At 46.4% G+C, this 14,333-nt stretch overlaps 1 protein-coding gene across 1 annotated transcript in view; it reads left to right on the forward strand.

Moving 5' to 3' along the window:
- LOC147102382 (reticulon-4 receptor-like 1) overlaps positions 1-13,824 on the forward strand; it is a 51,966-nt gene extending 38,142 nt beyond the window's left edge. Inside the window, exon 2 of the mRNA XM_085964758.1 lies at positions 9,432-13,824. Within this exon, the coding sequence (XP_085820884.1) occupies positions 9,432-10,741 (1,310 nt within the window). The 3' untranslated portion in view covers positions 10,742-13,824. The remainder of the gene's footprint in view (positions 1-9,431) is intronic.
- The last annotated feature ends 509 nt before the right edge of the window (positions 13,825-14,333 follow it).

Genomic DNA, 14,333 nt, shown 5'->3' on the forward strand with positions numbered 1-14,333 from the left:
CGGGGGGGGGGTAAGTGGAGGCGGGGTGGGGGGTGGTGGGGGAGTGGGTGAACCAGCAGACAAAAGGCGGTGCCCACGCCAAGTCAATCGTTTCTTTAGAACCGGGAGGTTATAACTATCAGGAAAGTTTGTACTCGCTGGGGCTCTTTTCTCTAGAAAAGAGAAGGCATAGGGGTAACCTAATAGACATGCTTAAAATTAGGAAGGGGTTCGATAGGGTGGACGTAGAGAAGATGTTTCCACTTGTGGGGGAGACCAACGCTAGGAGCCATAAATATAAGATAGTCACTAATAAAACCCATAGGAAATTTTGGAGAAACTTCTTTACCCAGAGAGTGGTGAGAATGAGGGACTCGCTACCACAGGGAGTGATTGAGGTGAAGAGCACAGATACATTTAAGGGGAAGCTAGATAAGCACATGAGGGAGAAAGGAATGGAAGGATATGCTGATAGGGTGAGATGATGTAGGGGGGGGAGGAGGCTCGTGTGGAGCACAAACACCGGCACGGACCAGTTGGGCTGAATGGCCTGTTTCTGCACTGACGGGGGTGTCGTCTTTCGGATGAGACGTTAAACCGAGGCCCCGTCTGCCTGTTCAAGTGGTTCAGGTGGATGTTAAAAGGTTCCACGGCCACAGCTGAAAGAAGAGCGGGGAGGCGTCACAACCAACATTACTCACCCAAAAAAATTAAAACCCAATTGCTGACGGTGGAATTTGTGCTGTGTGCAAAATGGCCGCTGCCTTTGCCTGCTGTTCAGAGATTAAGATTGAGAATTAGTAAAGGAAACCATTTTAAGCAAAATAATCTCTTATGATAGGTTCCATTTTATATTGTGCAGTTAAATCTTAGAATTAAAAACTGCAAAAGCAACTAACGGTACAATATCTGTACAAGAGGCCAGGCTGACACATGCTTACATTTAGATTCGCTTCATCACTCTAAACTGGAGACTCAATATCGTTGTTTTGGTGGCGTGACCCCTTTTGTCTCACGCTGACCCTAAAACACCAATGTCTTTCTGTACAACTCGAGACCATAAGGTGTCAGAGTAGAGATCGGGAGCGGATAAGGGGGTTATGGAATGCAGATGCCTCGATGATTAGTGCAGCTCGAAGCGGTATAAATGGTGTAAAATCATAGCCGTGGGTCGGGAGATAAAGAAGGAAGGCAGCGGAAGGGTTGAGCTGCATCTGCTGTGGCAAAGCATTCCTTGTAACCTCGGGTGCTGGTCATGAGTGTGTGTAGTGTTTAATCATTAATAAATCTTCAAGCTTTTGACTGCATGATGAATCCATCCTTAGCTTATAGGCACAGGACTGCAGCGTCTTGTCTGCATTATTACAAGACGTACATTCCCAACACTACGAGGCAACTGTCACTGTAATTTGCTGCATGCAAAGTGATCCGAGATGTTTGGGAGATGCGATTAGACCCCGTACAGTCTGCTCCGATTTATCCCTCAACCAACATCACTAAAACAGATGATCTGATCATTATAAGAACATAAGAACATAAGAAGTAGGAGCAGGAGTAGGCCATACGGCCCCTCGGGCCTGCTCCGCCATTCAATAGGATCATGGCTGATCCGAACATAGACTCACGTCCACATCCCTGCCCTCTCCCCGTAACCCCTAATTCCCTTATCTGCTAGGAAACTGCCTATCTCCGTTTTAAATTTATTTAATGTTGCAGCTTCCACAGCTCTCTGAGGTAGCAAATTCCATAGATTTACCACCCTCTGAGTGAAGAAGTTTCTCCTCATCTCAGTTTTGAAAGGGCAGCCCCTTATTCTAAGATTATGCCCCCTAGTTCTAGTCTCACCCATCAGTGGAAACATCCTCACCGCATCCACCCGATCAAGCCCCCTCACAATCTTATATGTTTCGATAAGATCGCCTCTCATTCTTCTGAATTCCAATGAGTAGAGGCCCAACCTACTCAACCTTTCCTCATAAGTCAACCCCCTCATCTCTGGAATCAACCGAGTGAACCTTCTCTGAACTGCCTCGAGAGCAAGTATGTCTTTTCTTAAATATGGAAACCAAAACTGTACGCAGTATTCCAGGTGTGGCCTCACCAGTACCCTATATAACTGAAGCAAGACTTCCCTGCTTTTATACTCCATCCCCCTTGCAATAAAAGCCAAGATTCCATTGGCCTTCCTGATCACCTGCTGTACCTGCATACTAACCTTCTGTGTTTCATGCACCAGGACCCCCAGATCCCTTTGTATTGTAGCACTTTGCAGTTTCTCTCCATTTAGATAATAACTTGCTCTTTGATTTTTTTCTGCCAAAGTGCATAACCTCATACTTTCCAACATTATATTCCATCTGCCAAATTTCTGCCCACTCACTTAGCCTGTCTATGTCCTTTTGCAGGTTTTTTATGTCCTCCTCACTCACTGCTTTCCCTCCCATCTTTGTATCGTCGGCAAACTTGGATATGTTACACTTGGTCCCTCCCTCCAAATCGTTAATATAGATTGTAAAGAGTTGGGGTCCCAGCACTGACCCCTGCGGAACACCACTAGTTACTGATTGCCAACCCGAGAATGAACCATTTATCCCAACTCTCTGTTTTCTGTTAGATAGCCAATCTTCCACCCATGCCAGTATATTGCCCCCAATCCCGTGATTTTTTATCTTGTGCAATAATCTTTTGTGTGGCACCTTGTCAAATGCCTTTTGGAAGTCCAAATACACCACATCCACTGGCTCCCCTTTATCCACCCTGTTTGTTACATCCTCAAAGAATTCGAGCAAATTTGTCAAACATGACTTCCCCTTCATAAAACCATGCTGACTCTGTCCAATTAAATTATGCTTATCCAAATGTCCTGTTACTGCTTCCTTAATAATGGACTCCAACATTTTACCAACCACAGAGGTTAGGCTAACTGGTCTATAGTTTCCAGCCTTTTGTCTACCTCCCTTTTTAAATAAGGGTGTTACATTAGCAGTTTTCCAATCTGCTGGGACCTTTCCTGAATCCAGGGAGTTTTGGAAAATTACCACAAATGCATCCGCAATCCCTACTGCTACTTCTCTCAAGACCCTAGGATGTAAGCCATCAGGTCCAGGGGATTTATCCGCCTTTAGTCCCATTATCTTACCGAGTACCACCTCCTTAGTGATTTTAATCGTGTTTAGCTCCTCCCCCCCTATAGCCCCCTGTTTGTCCAGTGTTGGGATATTTTTAGTGTCCTCTACTGTAAAGACTGATACAAAATATTTGTTCAGCGTTTTTGCCATCTCCATGTTCCCCACCACTAATTTCCCGGTCTCGTCCTCTAAGGGACCAACATTCACTTTAGCCACCCTTTTTCTTTTTATATAACTGTAGAAACTCTTGCTATCTGTTTTTATATTTTTTGCTAGTTTACTTTCATAATCTATCTTCCCTTTCTTAATTAATCTTTTAGTTATTCTTTGCTAGCTTTTAAATGCTTCCCAATCGTCTATCCTCCCACTAGATTTGGCTACTTTATATGCCCTTGTTTTCAGTCGGATACTATCCTTTATTACTTTACTTAGCCACGGATGGCTGTCTTTTCTTTGACGCCCCCTTTTCCTCAGTGGAATATATTTTTCTTGAAAGTTGTGAAATATCTCCTTGAATGTACACCACTGCTCATGTACCGTCTTACACCTTAATCTATTTTCCCAGTCCACTTTAGTCAACTCTGCTCTCATACCTTCATAGTCTCCTTTATTTAAGCTTAGTACGCTGGTTTGAGATCCAACTCTCTCACCCTCCAACTGAATTTGGAATTCAACCATGTTATGGTCACTCATTCCAAGGGGATCCTTTACTAGGACATTTTTTATTAATCCTGTCTCATTACACAGGACCAGATCTAAGATTGCCTGCCCCCTGGTTGGTTCAGTAACATACTGCTCAAGGAACCCGTCCCTAATGCACTCTATGAACTCTTCCTCAAGGCTGCCCTGCCCAATTTGATTTATCACATTGTGGGAGCTTGCTGTGTGCAAAGTGGCTGCCGCGTTTCCCACATTACAACAGTGACTACACTTCAAAAAAAGTACTTCATTGGCCGTAAAGCGCTTTGAGACACCCCGAGGTGGTGAAAGGCGCAAAACTTCCTTTCTTTTCTTTTTTTCTCTTAATTCAAAGTTAGATAGTCAGTAATAAATCCAATAGCGAATTCAGGAGCAAGCCAGAGAGTGGTGAGAATGTGGAACTCGCTGCCACAGGGAGCGGTTGAGGCGAATAGCATAGATACATTTAAGGGGACGCTAGACAAGCACATGAGGGAGAAAGGAATGGAAGGATATGCTGATAGGGTGGGATGAAGTGGGGGGGGGAGGAGGCTCGTGTGGAGCACAAACACCAGCACGGTCCAGTTGGGCCGAATGGCCTGTTTCTACACTGTCGGGAGTGTCGTCTTTTGGATGAGACGTGAAACCGAGGCCCCATCTGCCTGTTCAAGTGGTTCAGGTGGATGTTAAAAGGTCCCACGGCCACAGCTGAAAGAAGAGCAGGGAGGTGTCACGACCAACATTACTCACCCAAAAAAATTAAAACCCAATTGCTGATGGTGGAATTTGTGTTGTGTGCAAAATGGCCGCCACCTTTGCCTGCTGTTCCGAGATCTAAAGGCAAGTTTGTTCATCTTTTCCTTTGTTTTTCCCCTCTTAATTCAAACTTCCTGCATTTAAGTTATCTGACGGTTGAATTTTTAATTAGGGCTAAGCTTCCACTTTGCTGTGTGATTTATATCGTGTGCTATTGAATAATTTTTAAAAAAATTAAAGGGCGTAAAGGACTTTGAATTATCAGGAGTGTAAATGCAAGTGTGGAAAGATAGAGCCAGTCTTTCAGCATGTGGATGGAAAAAAGACAGGTTACAGCATTTTGTGTGTGTCTGCGCGATCAATTCTGATGAAGGGTACGGGCTGAAAAGTCATAACCTGTCATTTTTCTTTTCAGAATCTGACTGACCTGTTATGTATTCCAAGTGGTTTCTATTTTTATTTCAGAGCTCTAGCAATTCTCTTTTTATCTTATTTATATATATATATATGTATGTATATTTTTTCCCAGTTAAAAACGCTTAATCGATTTTAAACGGTACATACTGTTTATATATTCTTGCAGCATTTCAGGTTTAAAATATGTAAGAGGATATATAAAAAAAGCCAAGAATGTCTCTTTAATAATTCAAAACAATATTGTTTGCTTCACAAGGTGCATGGAGCTGAAAGGTAGCAGCCTCCTGCGTGCTGACAGTCAGCAATATCTTTGCCGTTACTCCCAGTCTGCCTTTCACAAGGCTCTTGTATACAATCCCTCTGGCTTTTCGTCCGCCCCCCGCCAATCATCCTCTGCAACCCTGGGATGTGTGCAACAACAACTTGCATTTATACAGTGCCTTTAAGGTAGTAAAACGTCCCCAGGCGCTTCACAGGAGCGATTATCAAACTAAAATTTGACACCGAGCCACATAAGGAGATATTAGGACAGGTGACCAAAAGCTTGGTCAAAGAGGTAGGTTTTAAAGGGAAGAAAGACTTGCATTTCTATAGCGCCTTTCACGACCACCGGATGTCTCAAAGCACTTTACAGCCAATGAAATACTTTTTTGGAAGTGTAGTCACTGTTGTAATGTGGGAAACGTGGCAGCCAATTTGCGCACAGCAAGCTCCCACTAACAGCAATGTGATAATGACCAGATAATCTGTTTTTTAGTGATGTTGATTGGGGGATAAATATTGGCCAGGACACCGGGGATAACTCCCCTGCTCTTCTTCGAAATAGTGGCTTGGGATCTTTTACGTCCACCTGAGAGAGCAGAGGGGGCCTCGGTTTAAAGACTCATCCAAAAGGCGGCACCTCCGACAGTGCAGCATTCCCTCAGCACTGCACTGGGAGTGTTGGCCTAGCTTTATATGCTCAAGTCTCTGGAGTGGGACTTGAACCCACGACCTTCTGACCCAGAGGCGAGAGTGCTACCCACTGAGCCACAGCTGACAGAATTCAGGAATTCATCCTGGAGATTAAAACCGATTTTTATTTTAGGATATCGCCCCATTGTCTTTCCCTTGGGCAGCGTAATCAAGGCCAGGAACACGGCTGAACGGGATGGAGCAAGGCAAGGGGACAAATCAAACCTGCCTCTGGTCACTCTGAGGCTCCCTAATGCTACAGTGTGGCCACTCCATTGTCTCGTCTCACTCCTCCCTCTTCCTCACTCCCAAGACTATCTTCACCCGAGCTGTAGTGCTCCATTTTTCTTTAAATTTGATTCTTCGAGCATTTAAATAAACAACTTCTCATCCTTCCTGGTTCACCCCCCACCCCAGCCACCCCACCTCACCTCCACCAGGTGCTCTGCATCTCCAGTTCTCCAGATAGGAGTCCAGCTGTGTGACAGCTACTCTGGTAGCCAGCATATGCACGAGCAGTGCCGTTCGAGTCAGCCTTTGTTATCCTCTCCTCTTTTCCCCCCGCACCCTCTCTCATCAGGCTGACGTGCTCGAATTAACGACACAGCACAAACACACAGGTGTGACCCCCCTTCTATCCCCACACACGATGCCACAACCCGTTGCTTTGCCAATGCACATATTTTTAAGCGATTCCTCAGAGACGTAAAGTAATTTGAGAATAATTCATGCTCCAACTTCAGCTTGTCCAGCTATCTAAACCTGCCCGCAGCCTCCTGCAATCACATGGGCCGTGTGTACGGCTCCCAACTAAACACGTTTTTAAAAAAACACAACAAAAAGGCTTTGCAGGCGCGCAATGGCTGGTTTACCAGACTCCGATTATGAAGAGTACAGCTTGGTGCTGAGATTGCACAAATCTAGCCCGCAATCACCCTTGGAAAAAGAATTCTGTATTTTACAATAGAATTCCCTCCACGATGGTTCTGTGACTCAATGCATCATCAGTTGTTCTACTGAACCATACAAGACCCAGAAGGTCCCTGATTTGATCCCCACTTTGTGCTGCATTAGCTGCTTTTAGCCGGGTGTCAGTAAGGGGGGCGCTACAACTGCCTTGGCTGCACTGGACTAGGGAGGGAAAACAACCAATCAGGGTTCCCGCTCCCGACTGCGGTCCAATCACTATGAGCTGGAAAGTGGGCGTGTCAGCGTGCGGTGAAGGCAGGATTGGGTTTGACTTTGCCAGCTCCTCCCGTGTCAGCTGTGGCTCAGTTGCTAGCACTCTCGCCTCTGAGTCAGAAGGTCATGGGTTCACAGTCCCATTCCAGGGACTTGAGCACATAAAGTCTAGGCTGACACTCCAGTGCAGTGCTGAGGGAGTGCTGCACTGTCGGAGGTGCCGTCTTTCGGATGAGACGTTAAACCGAGGCCCCGTCTGTCCTCTCAGGTGAACGTAAAAGTTCCCACGGCCACTATTTCGAAGAAGAGCAGGGGGAGTTATCCCCCCCGGTGTCCTGGGCCAATAATAACCCCTCGATCAACATAACAAAAACAAACTGATTATCTGGTCATTATCACATTGCTGTTTGTGGGAGCTTGCTGTGCGCAAATTGGCTGCTGCATTTCCCACATTACAACAGTGACAGTAATTCATTAGCTGTAAAGCGTTTTGAGACGTCCAGTGGTCATGAAAGGCGCTGTATAAATGTAAGTCTTTCATGGTTGAATAAGAAAAGACTTGCGTTTAGATGATGCCTTTCACCTCAGGACGTCCCAAAGCACTTTAGTCAAATGAAGTACTTTTTGAAGTGTAGTCACTGTTGTAATCAAGTAAACACAGCAGCCAATTTACGCACAGCAAGCGCCCACAAACAGCAATGTGATAATGACCAGATAACCTGTTTTAATGATGTTGGTTGAGGAATAAATATTTGGCAGAAAGCTCCCCAAGCTCTTCTTCGAAATAGCGCCACGGGATCTTTTACATCCACCCGAGCGAGCAGACAGAGCTTCAGTTTAACATCTCAGCTGAAAGACAGAACTTCCAACAGTGCAGCGCTCCCTCAGCACTGCACTGAAATGTCAGCCTGGATTATGTAGACAAGTCCCTGAAGCGGGACTCGAACCCACAACCTTCTGACTCAGAAGTGGGAGCGCAGACCACTGAGCCACGGCTGACACTTAAGCCACTGACGCACACTGTCTCGGTTCAATTATGTAAGGCAGCTTTACAGCCTTCCGGACTCAATATCAAATTCAACAATTTCAGATCATAACCTCGGCCCCTATTACATTTTTATATATTTTTTATCCACACCTTTTGGTTTGTGCCTTTTCCTTTTTTTCTCTCCCACATGGCAGCTGTCTCTCACTCTGCCAGCGCGTTTCACACTTCATCTAGAGCCGTCTTTTGTCTCTTTACCTGTCCTATTACCATTTCGTCTCGTCTTGAATACCTCTTAATGTCTCTTCACTTCCCTTTTGTTCTTTCATCCCCTCCCCCATTTCCCAGCCCCCCAAACTGGCCTTTTAATCTGTTTCATTTCCTGCGTTTTTTCTCAGTCCTGACGAAGGGTTTCGACCTGAAACGTTAACTCTGTTTCTCTCTCCACGGATGTTGCCGGGCCTGCTGAGTTTTTCCAGCATTTTCTGTTGTTGTTTTGGATTTCCAGCATCCGCAGTATTTTGCTATCATGTAAGGAAGGCAGCTTAACCCGGATAAAATGTACGTGATGTAGGAAAACCTTGCTAATGGCCGACCCTTACTAGCTGTCGCAGGCCAGCCTGGAGAGGGTCCATTCCCCCGATGAAGGGTAACAGCCAAAGTGAAACAGTGGCAAGGGAAATAATAAGAAATACTTTCGTCGCCATTTAAATTTAACCTTGCTGCAATATGATCAGGAACATATCGGGTTGACTCACCTCCCTGTCAAAGTATGGCTGACCTTGGAAACTGAGAAGAAAACAATAGATAAAACCTGCTGGCTCCTGATGCGCAAGAATACCCTTTTTGTTCATAGCAAGCATAGGAAAAGGCTAAGGTTGAAAAGTGTAGGAATGGAAGACGATGCAAATTAAGAAGTAATAGTGAGATGACACGGAGGTTGGGCTTTAGATTCTGAAGGCCGGGGGTGGGGAGGATCCTCAATAGTTTTTGAAGTTCTAGGAAAGAGTTGGAGTAGGAGATGGTGAGAGAGCAAGAGAGAAAGAGATTGACAAACAGGGAAGGTTGCAATGGGGAGAGAGAGGGAGAGGTTGGAGGCTAGAGGTGAGAAGGATCAGGTATTAAGATGTCCAGGTTTTGCTGCATCTGCTTCACGAGTGTGTGATAAATGCTAGAGGCATGCCAGATATAACATATTTCCATTTTGATTCACCACACCATTATACTGCAATAATATAAATTATTTTTCAGGTGCTTTTTTCTGACTAGTTCTTAAAGCAACGTCACTTCATATGATCGGACTGTATATGAAGGATATCGTGACTCAACATGTGTGTTTTCTCTTTTTGCAGGGTGTAACCTCGAGCTGTTCCTGGTGTTGCTCGGATTGGAGCTCCATATTTCAGTCTCTTGCCCCAGACACTGTGTTTGTTATCCTTCTCCTATGACTGTCACCTGCCAATCGCATGGATTCACCTCCATCCCAGAAGGAATTCCTGCCGACAGCGAGAGAATATTCCTCCAAAATAACAGGATAACTCTTCTACTGAGGAACACATTCAGCCCGTCCACAGTCACCCTTTGGTTGTACTCCAACAACATCACTTTCATTGACCCAGAGGCCTTCCGTGGATTCAGTCTCCTCGAGGAGCTTGACCTTGGGGACAATCGATATCTGAGGTTCCTGGACGCAGAGACCTTCAACGGTTTGGAGAAGCTTCATGCTTTGCATCTCTATCGCTGTGGATTGACCTTTCTGCCCAATGGAATCTTTGAAGGCCTTCACAACTTACAGTATCTCTACCTACAGGAGAACCACATAGAGTATCTCCAGGATGATCTGTTCCTGGAGCTGGTCAACCTTACTCAGCTCTTCCTGCATGGGAATAAGTTATTGAGTTTGTCCCAAAACACCTTCAGAGGGCTGATCAACCTTGATCGCCTCTTGCTGCACCAGAATCGGCTTCATTGGGTTAACAAACGAGCTTTCCATGATCTTCGGAGGCTAGCCATTTTATATTTGTTCAATAACAGCCTGAGTTCGCTTCCTGGGGAATGTCTGGCAGAGCTTGGGTCACTTCAGTACCTCAGGCTCAATGGAAATCCTTGGGAATGTACCTGTAAAGCTCGATCCTTGTGGGAATGGCTCCAAAGGTTCAGAGGATCAAGCTCCAGCGTCATTTGCGAATCCCCCCGGGATCTACAGGGGATCGATCTGAAGGTTCTCTCTGCCCGGCTCTTCAAGAACTGCACAGGGTCAGAGTCGCTCAACCAGATCCGAACGAGCCCCAAGCAGCAGCACCCCCATCAAGCGGGCAAGGACGAGCTGGAGCCCGGGCACTCCTCGCGGGGCACGGCTCCGGGACCGGAACGCATCCCGCCCGGCAAGAACGGCACAAGCCAGCGAGACGACGGGCGGGCGGGCAAGGAGCACGAGCACCTCGACGGGGTGTGGGACAACGATTACCTGCCCGACACCGGCCAGAAACCGCAGACCATCCGCCCGTTCCCCACCCGGCGCCGGCCGCGGATTAAGTGCACCCGCCGCACGCGGTTGGAGCCCCCACCCGGGATCCAACAGCCCGCCGGAGGGGGGGGCAGCCCCAGCCCGTGGGCCGGATCGCTCACCCTCCTGGCGGCTCTAGTCCTCGTCGTCCATTGAGCCCGCCACCCCCAGTAATGAGAAGGGCAAAAACATTCTAACACTGCCGTCAATCCAGTAGGGACCAAAAAAAAAGAAAAAAAAACAACAAAAATTACAATTTTTTAAATTACAAGCGATTTAAAATTACTGTTACTATGTGCATAGGCAGACCACGGATTTGTTGGATGGCATTCTGTTTTGGACCATTGGAATATAATTGGAAATCGTTGGAATAACACACCCAATGGAAATGAATCGGCAAGACGGGACGACACGCCTAAGGGTTCCCTCACTACCTACTAGGCAGCAAGAAAAATGCATCGAAGAGAGTACTCGGAAATACTATGATTAAAAAAAAAAAATTTAAACTCCCAGCGTCGATTTGACATTCCTGTTGCTAACTGTCGCCCTGGGAACAACCCTAAAACTCTTGACCACACCATTGTTTCCCATGGAGGGATTCCGCTATCTTGCACGGATGAGCGATGGTAACCAAAGCAGTGGTGGTTCCAGAAGTTTTCTGCGTACACACGGGCAAATTCCTCAAACCCTAACAAAACCAAAGCTGGCATCGCCCACCTTCTAATAAGGTCTCATAAGATCCCAGCTGAATAATATGCATTGTATAATCGCAAAGGATGAACATGGTCTAAAACCCAGAGCTTGATTCATCCAAGTACCAAAAACTGGAGGCCAGATAATTGTATGAAAAGATTCGTGATGGAAATTTTTTTTTTTCAAGTGTCTACCTATCATTTGGACAATGTGCAGCCCTTATATTATTGACGTATATTAATTTCTGGAAGTATATGTTTACAGATTATATTGCTACCCTATTACAGCTTACGCTAAGATGTTTTTTTTTTCTCTCCGTCTCGAGGAGATGGTGGATGGTTTGTACACGAGCCACAAATCCAGATAGGATGGACGCAGGAGTCTGTGCTGTTCTGGTTTAACTCGCTGGCTTCCACTTTGTCTCTCCCTAGGTTCGGAGTCAACATTGAATGGAAATAAGACGCTACCCTTTGGTGTTCAGGATGTGGCTCCATTTGACGAGGAAACGAAATCCTCTCCATTTATTTTATGTTTTTCTGTACTAAATAGGAAATTTGTTGTACCTGAATTTACAGAATTGCTTTAAATATACATATATATATATAAAAAAACAGAAACATTTTTTGGAAGAAATCAAGGTAACAAGTGCAGTATCCCTTTTTGTCGAAACAGTTGAAAATGTAAATCTGCATTGCTTCTTTCAACACAGTGATGTTCCCACAAGTCTAAAGTACTTCCTTTTGGGTGGAGTGAGAAGGACTAAGCTTCAGTACTGAGGCAGTGCTTGCAGTGTGTATGGAGGGGGCATAAAGAGGACAAGATTTCTCTTCCCTGAAGCCAAGTCTAAATAATTACCCTTCATGTCAAATCCTAAACCTCAGCTGTATTAAAACAACATTGACTGGACTCACCTGTTCAATCTCATCCCTTTTCATTTCTAAAATCCCTCCATTCTAAATGGGCCATTTAATATTGCAGAACACACAGCGAGAGCTTGCGAACAGCACTAGATTGAAGATAATACTTACAGAAGCGTGGGTGGTGGGGAGCTGGTTGGCACAGTGGGATAGACATTGCTTCTTTTCACCTCTGGGAATCGAGGATCAAGTCCAGCCCAGGTTGCTGGGGATGAAAGCTCTCTCTCTCTCTCTCTCTCTCTCTCTCTATAGAAGCTTCAGGGTTCAATGTGAAATGGGGTTGGGCAGGCTCCACCTAGCTCAGCCCACTGGACATCTACCCCTAATTTGGTACAAACTGGTATCCTCACCAGGCAGACCATAATGACAGCCGGTGTGGGAAGTTGGGAAAAGCTCAGTGGTTCTTACAAGGCTGGGGATGATGCATCATTGGGGAGAACAGAGGGAGTGTTACTCTTAAATCTCAACATGCTATGCCCATGTAGCAGTACTTGACATTGTCATGGGGAGCGGGCAATTGCTCTGGTCACCCTGTGCATTGACATGCTCACATAGAATGACATAGACTGTACAGCACAGAAAGAGGCCATTCAGCCCATCTGGTCCATGCCGGTGTTTATGCTCCCCACGAGCCTCGTCCCACCACCTCCCCTCTTCATCTCACCCCATCAGCATAACCTCCTATTCCTTTCTCCCTCATGTGCTTATCTATGTTCTAAACATGTTCTTTCTCGATGCACTTAAAGACGTTGTTACACGTAGCGATCCTCCCCCTTCGGTAACAAAAGCGGTAATAAAAGGTTCCATTTTCCAGCACCAACGGTTCTGATAAATAAACATCTTCACCTTATAACAAAAATGACACAAGAAAAAGCAAGAGGTGACACCCGATTGCAGTAATGTTTTGATGTTTATTCTCTGATTTGATGGAATTGAAAGGTTTTAAACACTTTGATGAGGAGCCCCTTCCCCCAAATAAAGAGGGCTGAGGACTGTTACTACCCATGGAGCACATCCTCCCCCGTAACACTCTTCCAGTGAAAAGGTTCCACTTACCATATAATGAACAAACAATTTGTACAGCACTCGCCAAATAAAATGGTAGCGCCAACAACAGCCGTACCTAATTTTATTTACTGCTTATGCGGTTGGTTTTCTCTTATATATAAATAAAAGACCATAAAACGTTATTGGGCAGAGTAAATCATAGGAACTGGAGTAGGCCATTCAGCCTACTGGGCCTGCATTCAAGAGACTGTTCTCTGACATCCAGAAAGCTTTCCGAATATGTGAGATTATTTAATTTTCCCGGCACAAATTATTTCACGGCAGTTAACTTTTAGAGCAGAAAGGTTTTATTTGGAACGATTACATTTTAGTAGCTTGGATGGGCTGTTGATTGCTCAACCCGATAGCCTGGTAGGTAAGGGCATTCCCCCCTCCGATATAGTATGAAGCTATACAGACCAGGTTAAACCCTTGATCTTAGCTGGGGCGCACTCTACAGATAGCCTCAGCACACCTAGGGTTAGGGAGGGGATAGATCTGAGCCAGGGCTCCTTCTCCTGAGTGCCATCCATTAAGCTCTGCTGGAAAGCGAGTGTGTGTGTGTGTGTGTGTGTGTGTGGGGGGGGGGAGTGTGTGTGGGGGGGGAGTGTGTGTGGGGGGGGGAGTGTGTGTGTGGGGGGGGAGTGTGTGTGTGTGGGGGGGGAGTGTGTGTGGGGGGGGGAGTGTGTGTGTGGGTGGGGAGTGTGTGTGTGGGGGGGGGAGTGTGTGTGGGGGGGGAGTGTGTGTGGGGGGGGGAGTGTGTGTGGGGGGGGGAGTGTGTGTGTGGGTGGGGAGTGTGTGTGTGGGGGGGGGAGTGTGTGTGTGGGAGGGGAGTGTGTGTGTGGGGGGGGAGTGTGTGTGTGGGGGGGAGTGTGTGTGTGGGGGGGGAGTGTGTGTGTGGGGGGGGAGTGTGTGTGTGGGGGGGGAGTGTGTGTGTGGGGGGGGAGTGTGTGTGTGGGGGGGGGAGTGTGTGTGTGTGTGGGGGGGAGTGTGTGTGTGGGGGGGGGAGTGTGTGTGTGGGGGGGAGTGTGTGTGTGTGGGGGGGAGTGTGTGTGTGGGGGGGGAGTGTGTGTGTGTGGGGGGGAGTGTGT

Source organism: Somniosus microcephalus, chromosome 22, assembly GCF_052327205.1.
Source record: "Somniosus microcephalus isolate GS21.2 chromosome 22, FLI_Smic_1.0, whole genome shotgun sequence".
In the NCBI taxonomy this organism is placed as follows: Eukaryota; Metazoa; Chordata; class Chondrichthyes; order Squaliformes; family Somniosidae; genus Somniosus; species Somniosus microcephalus.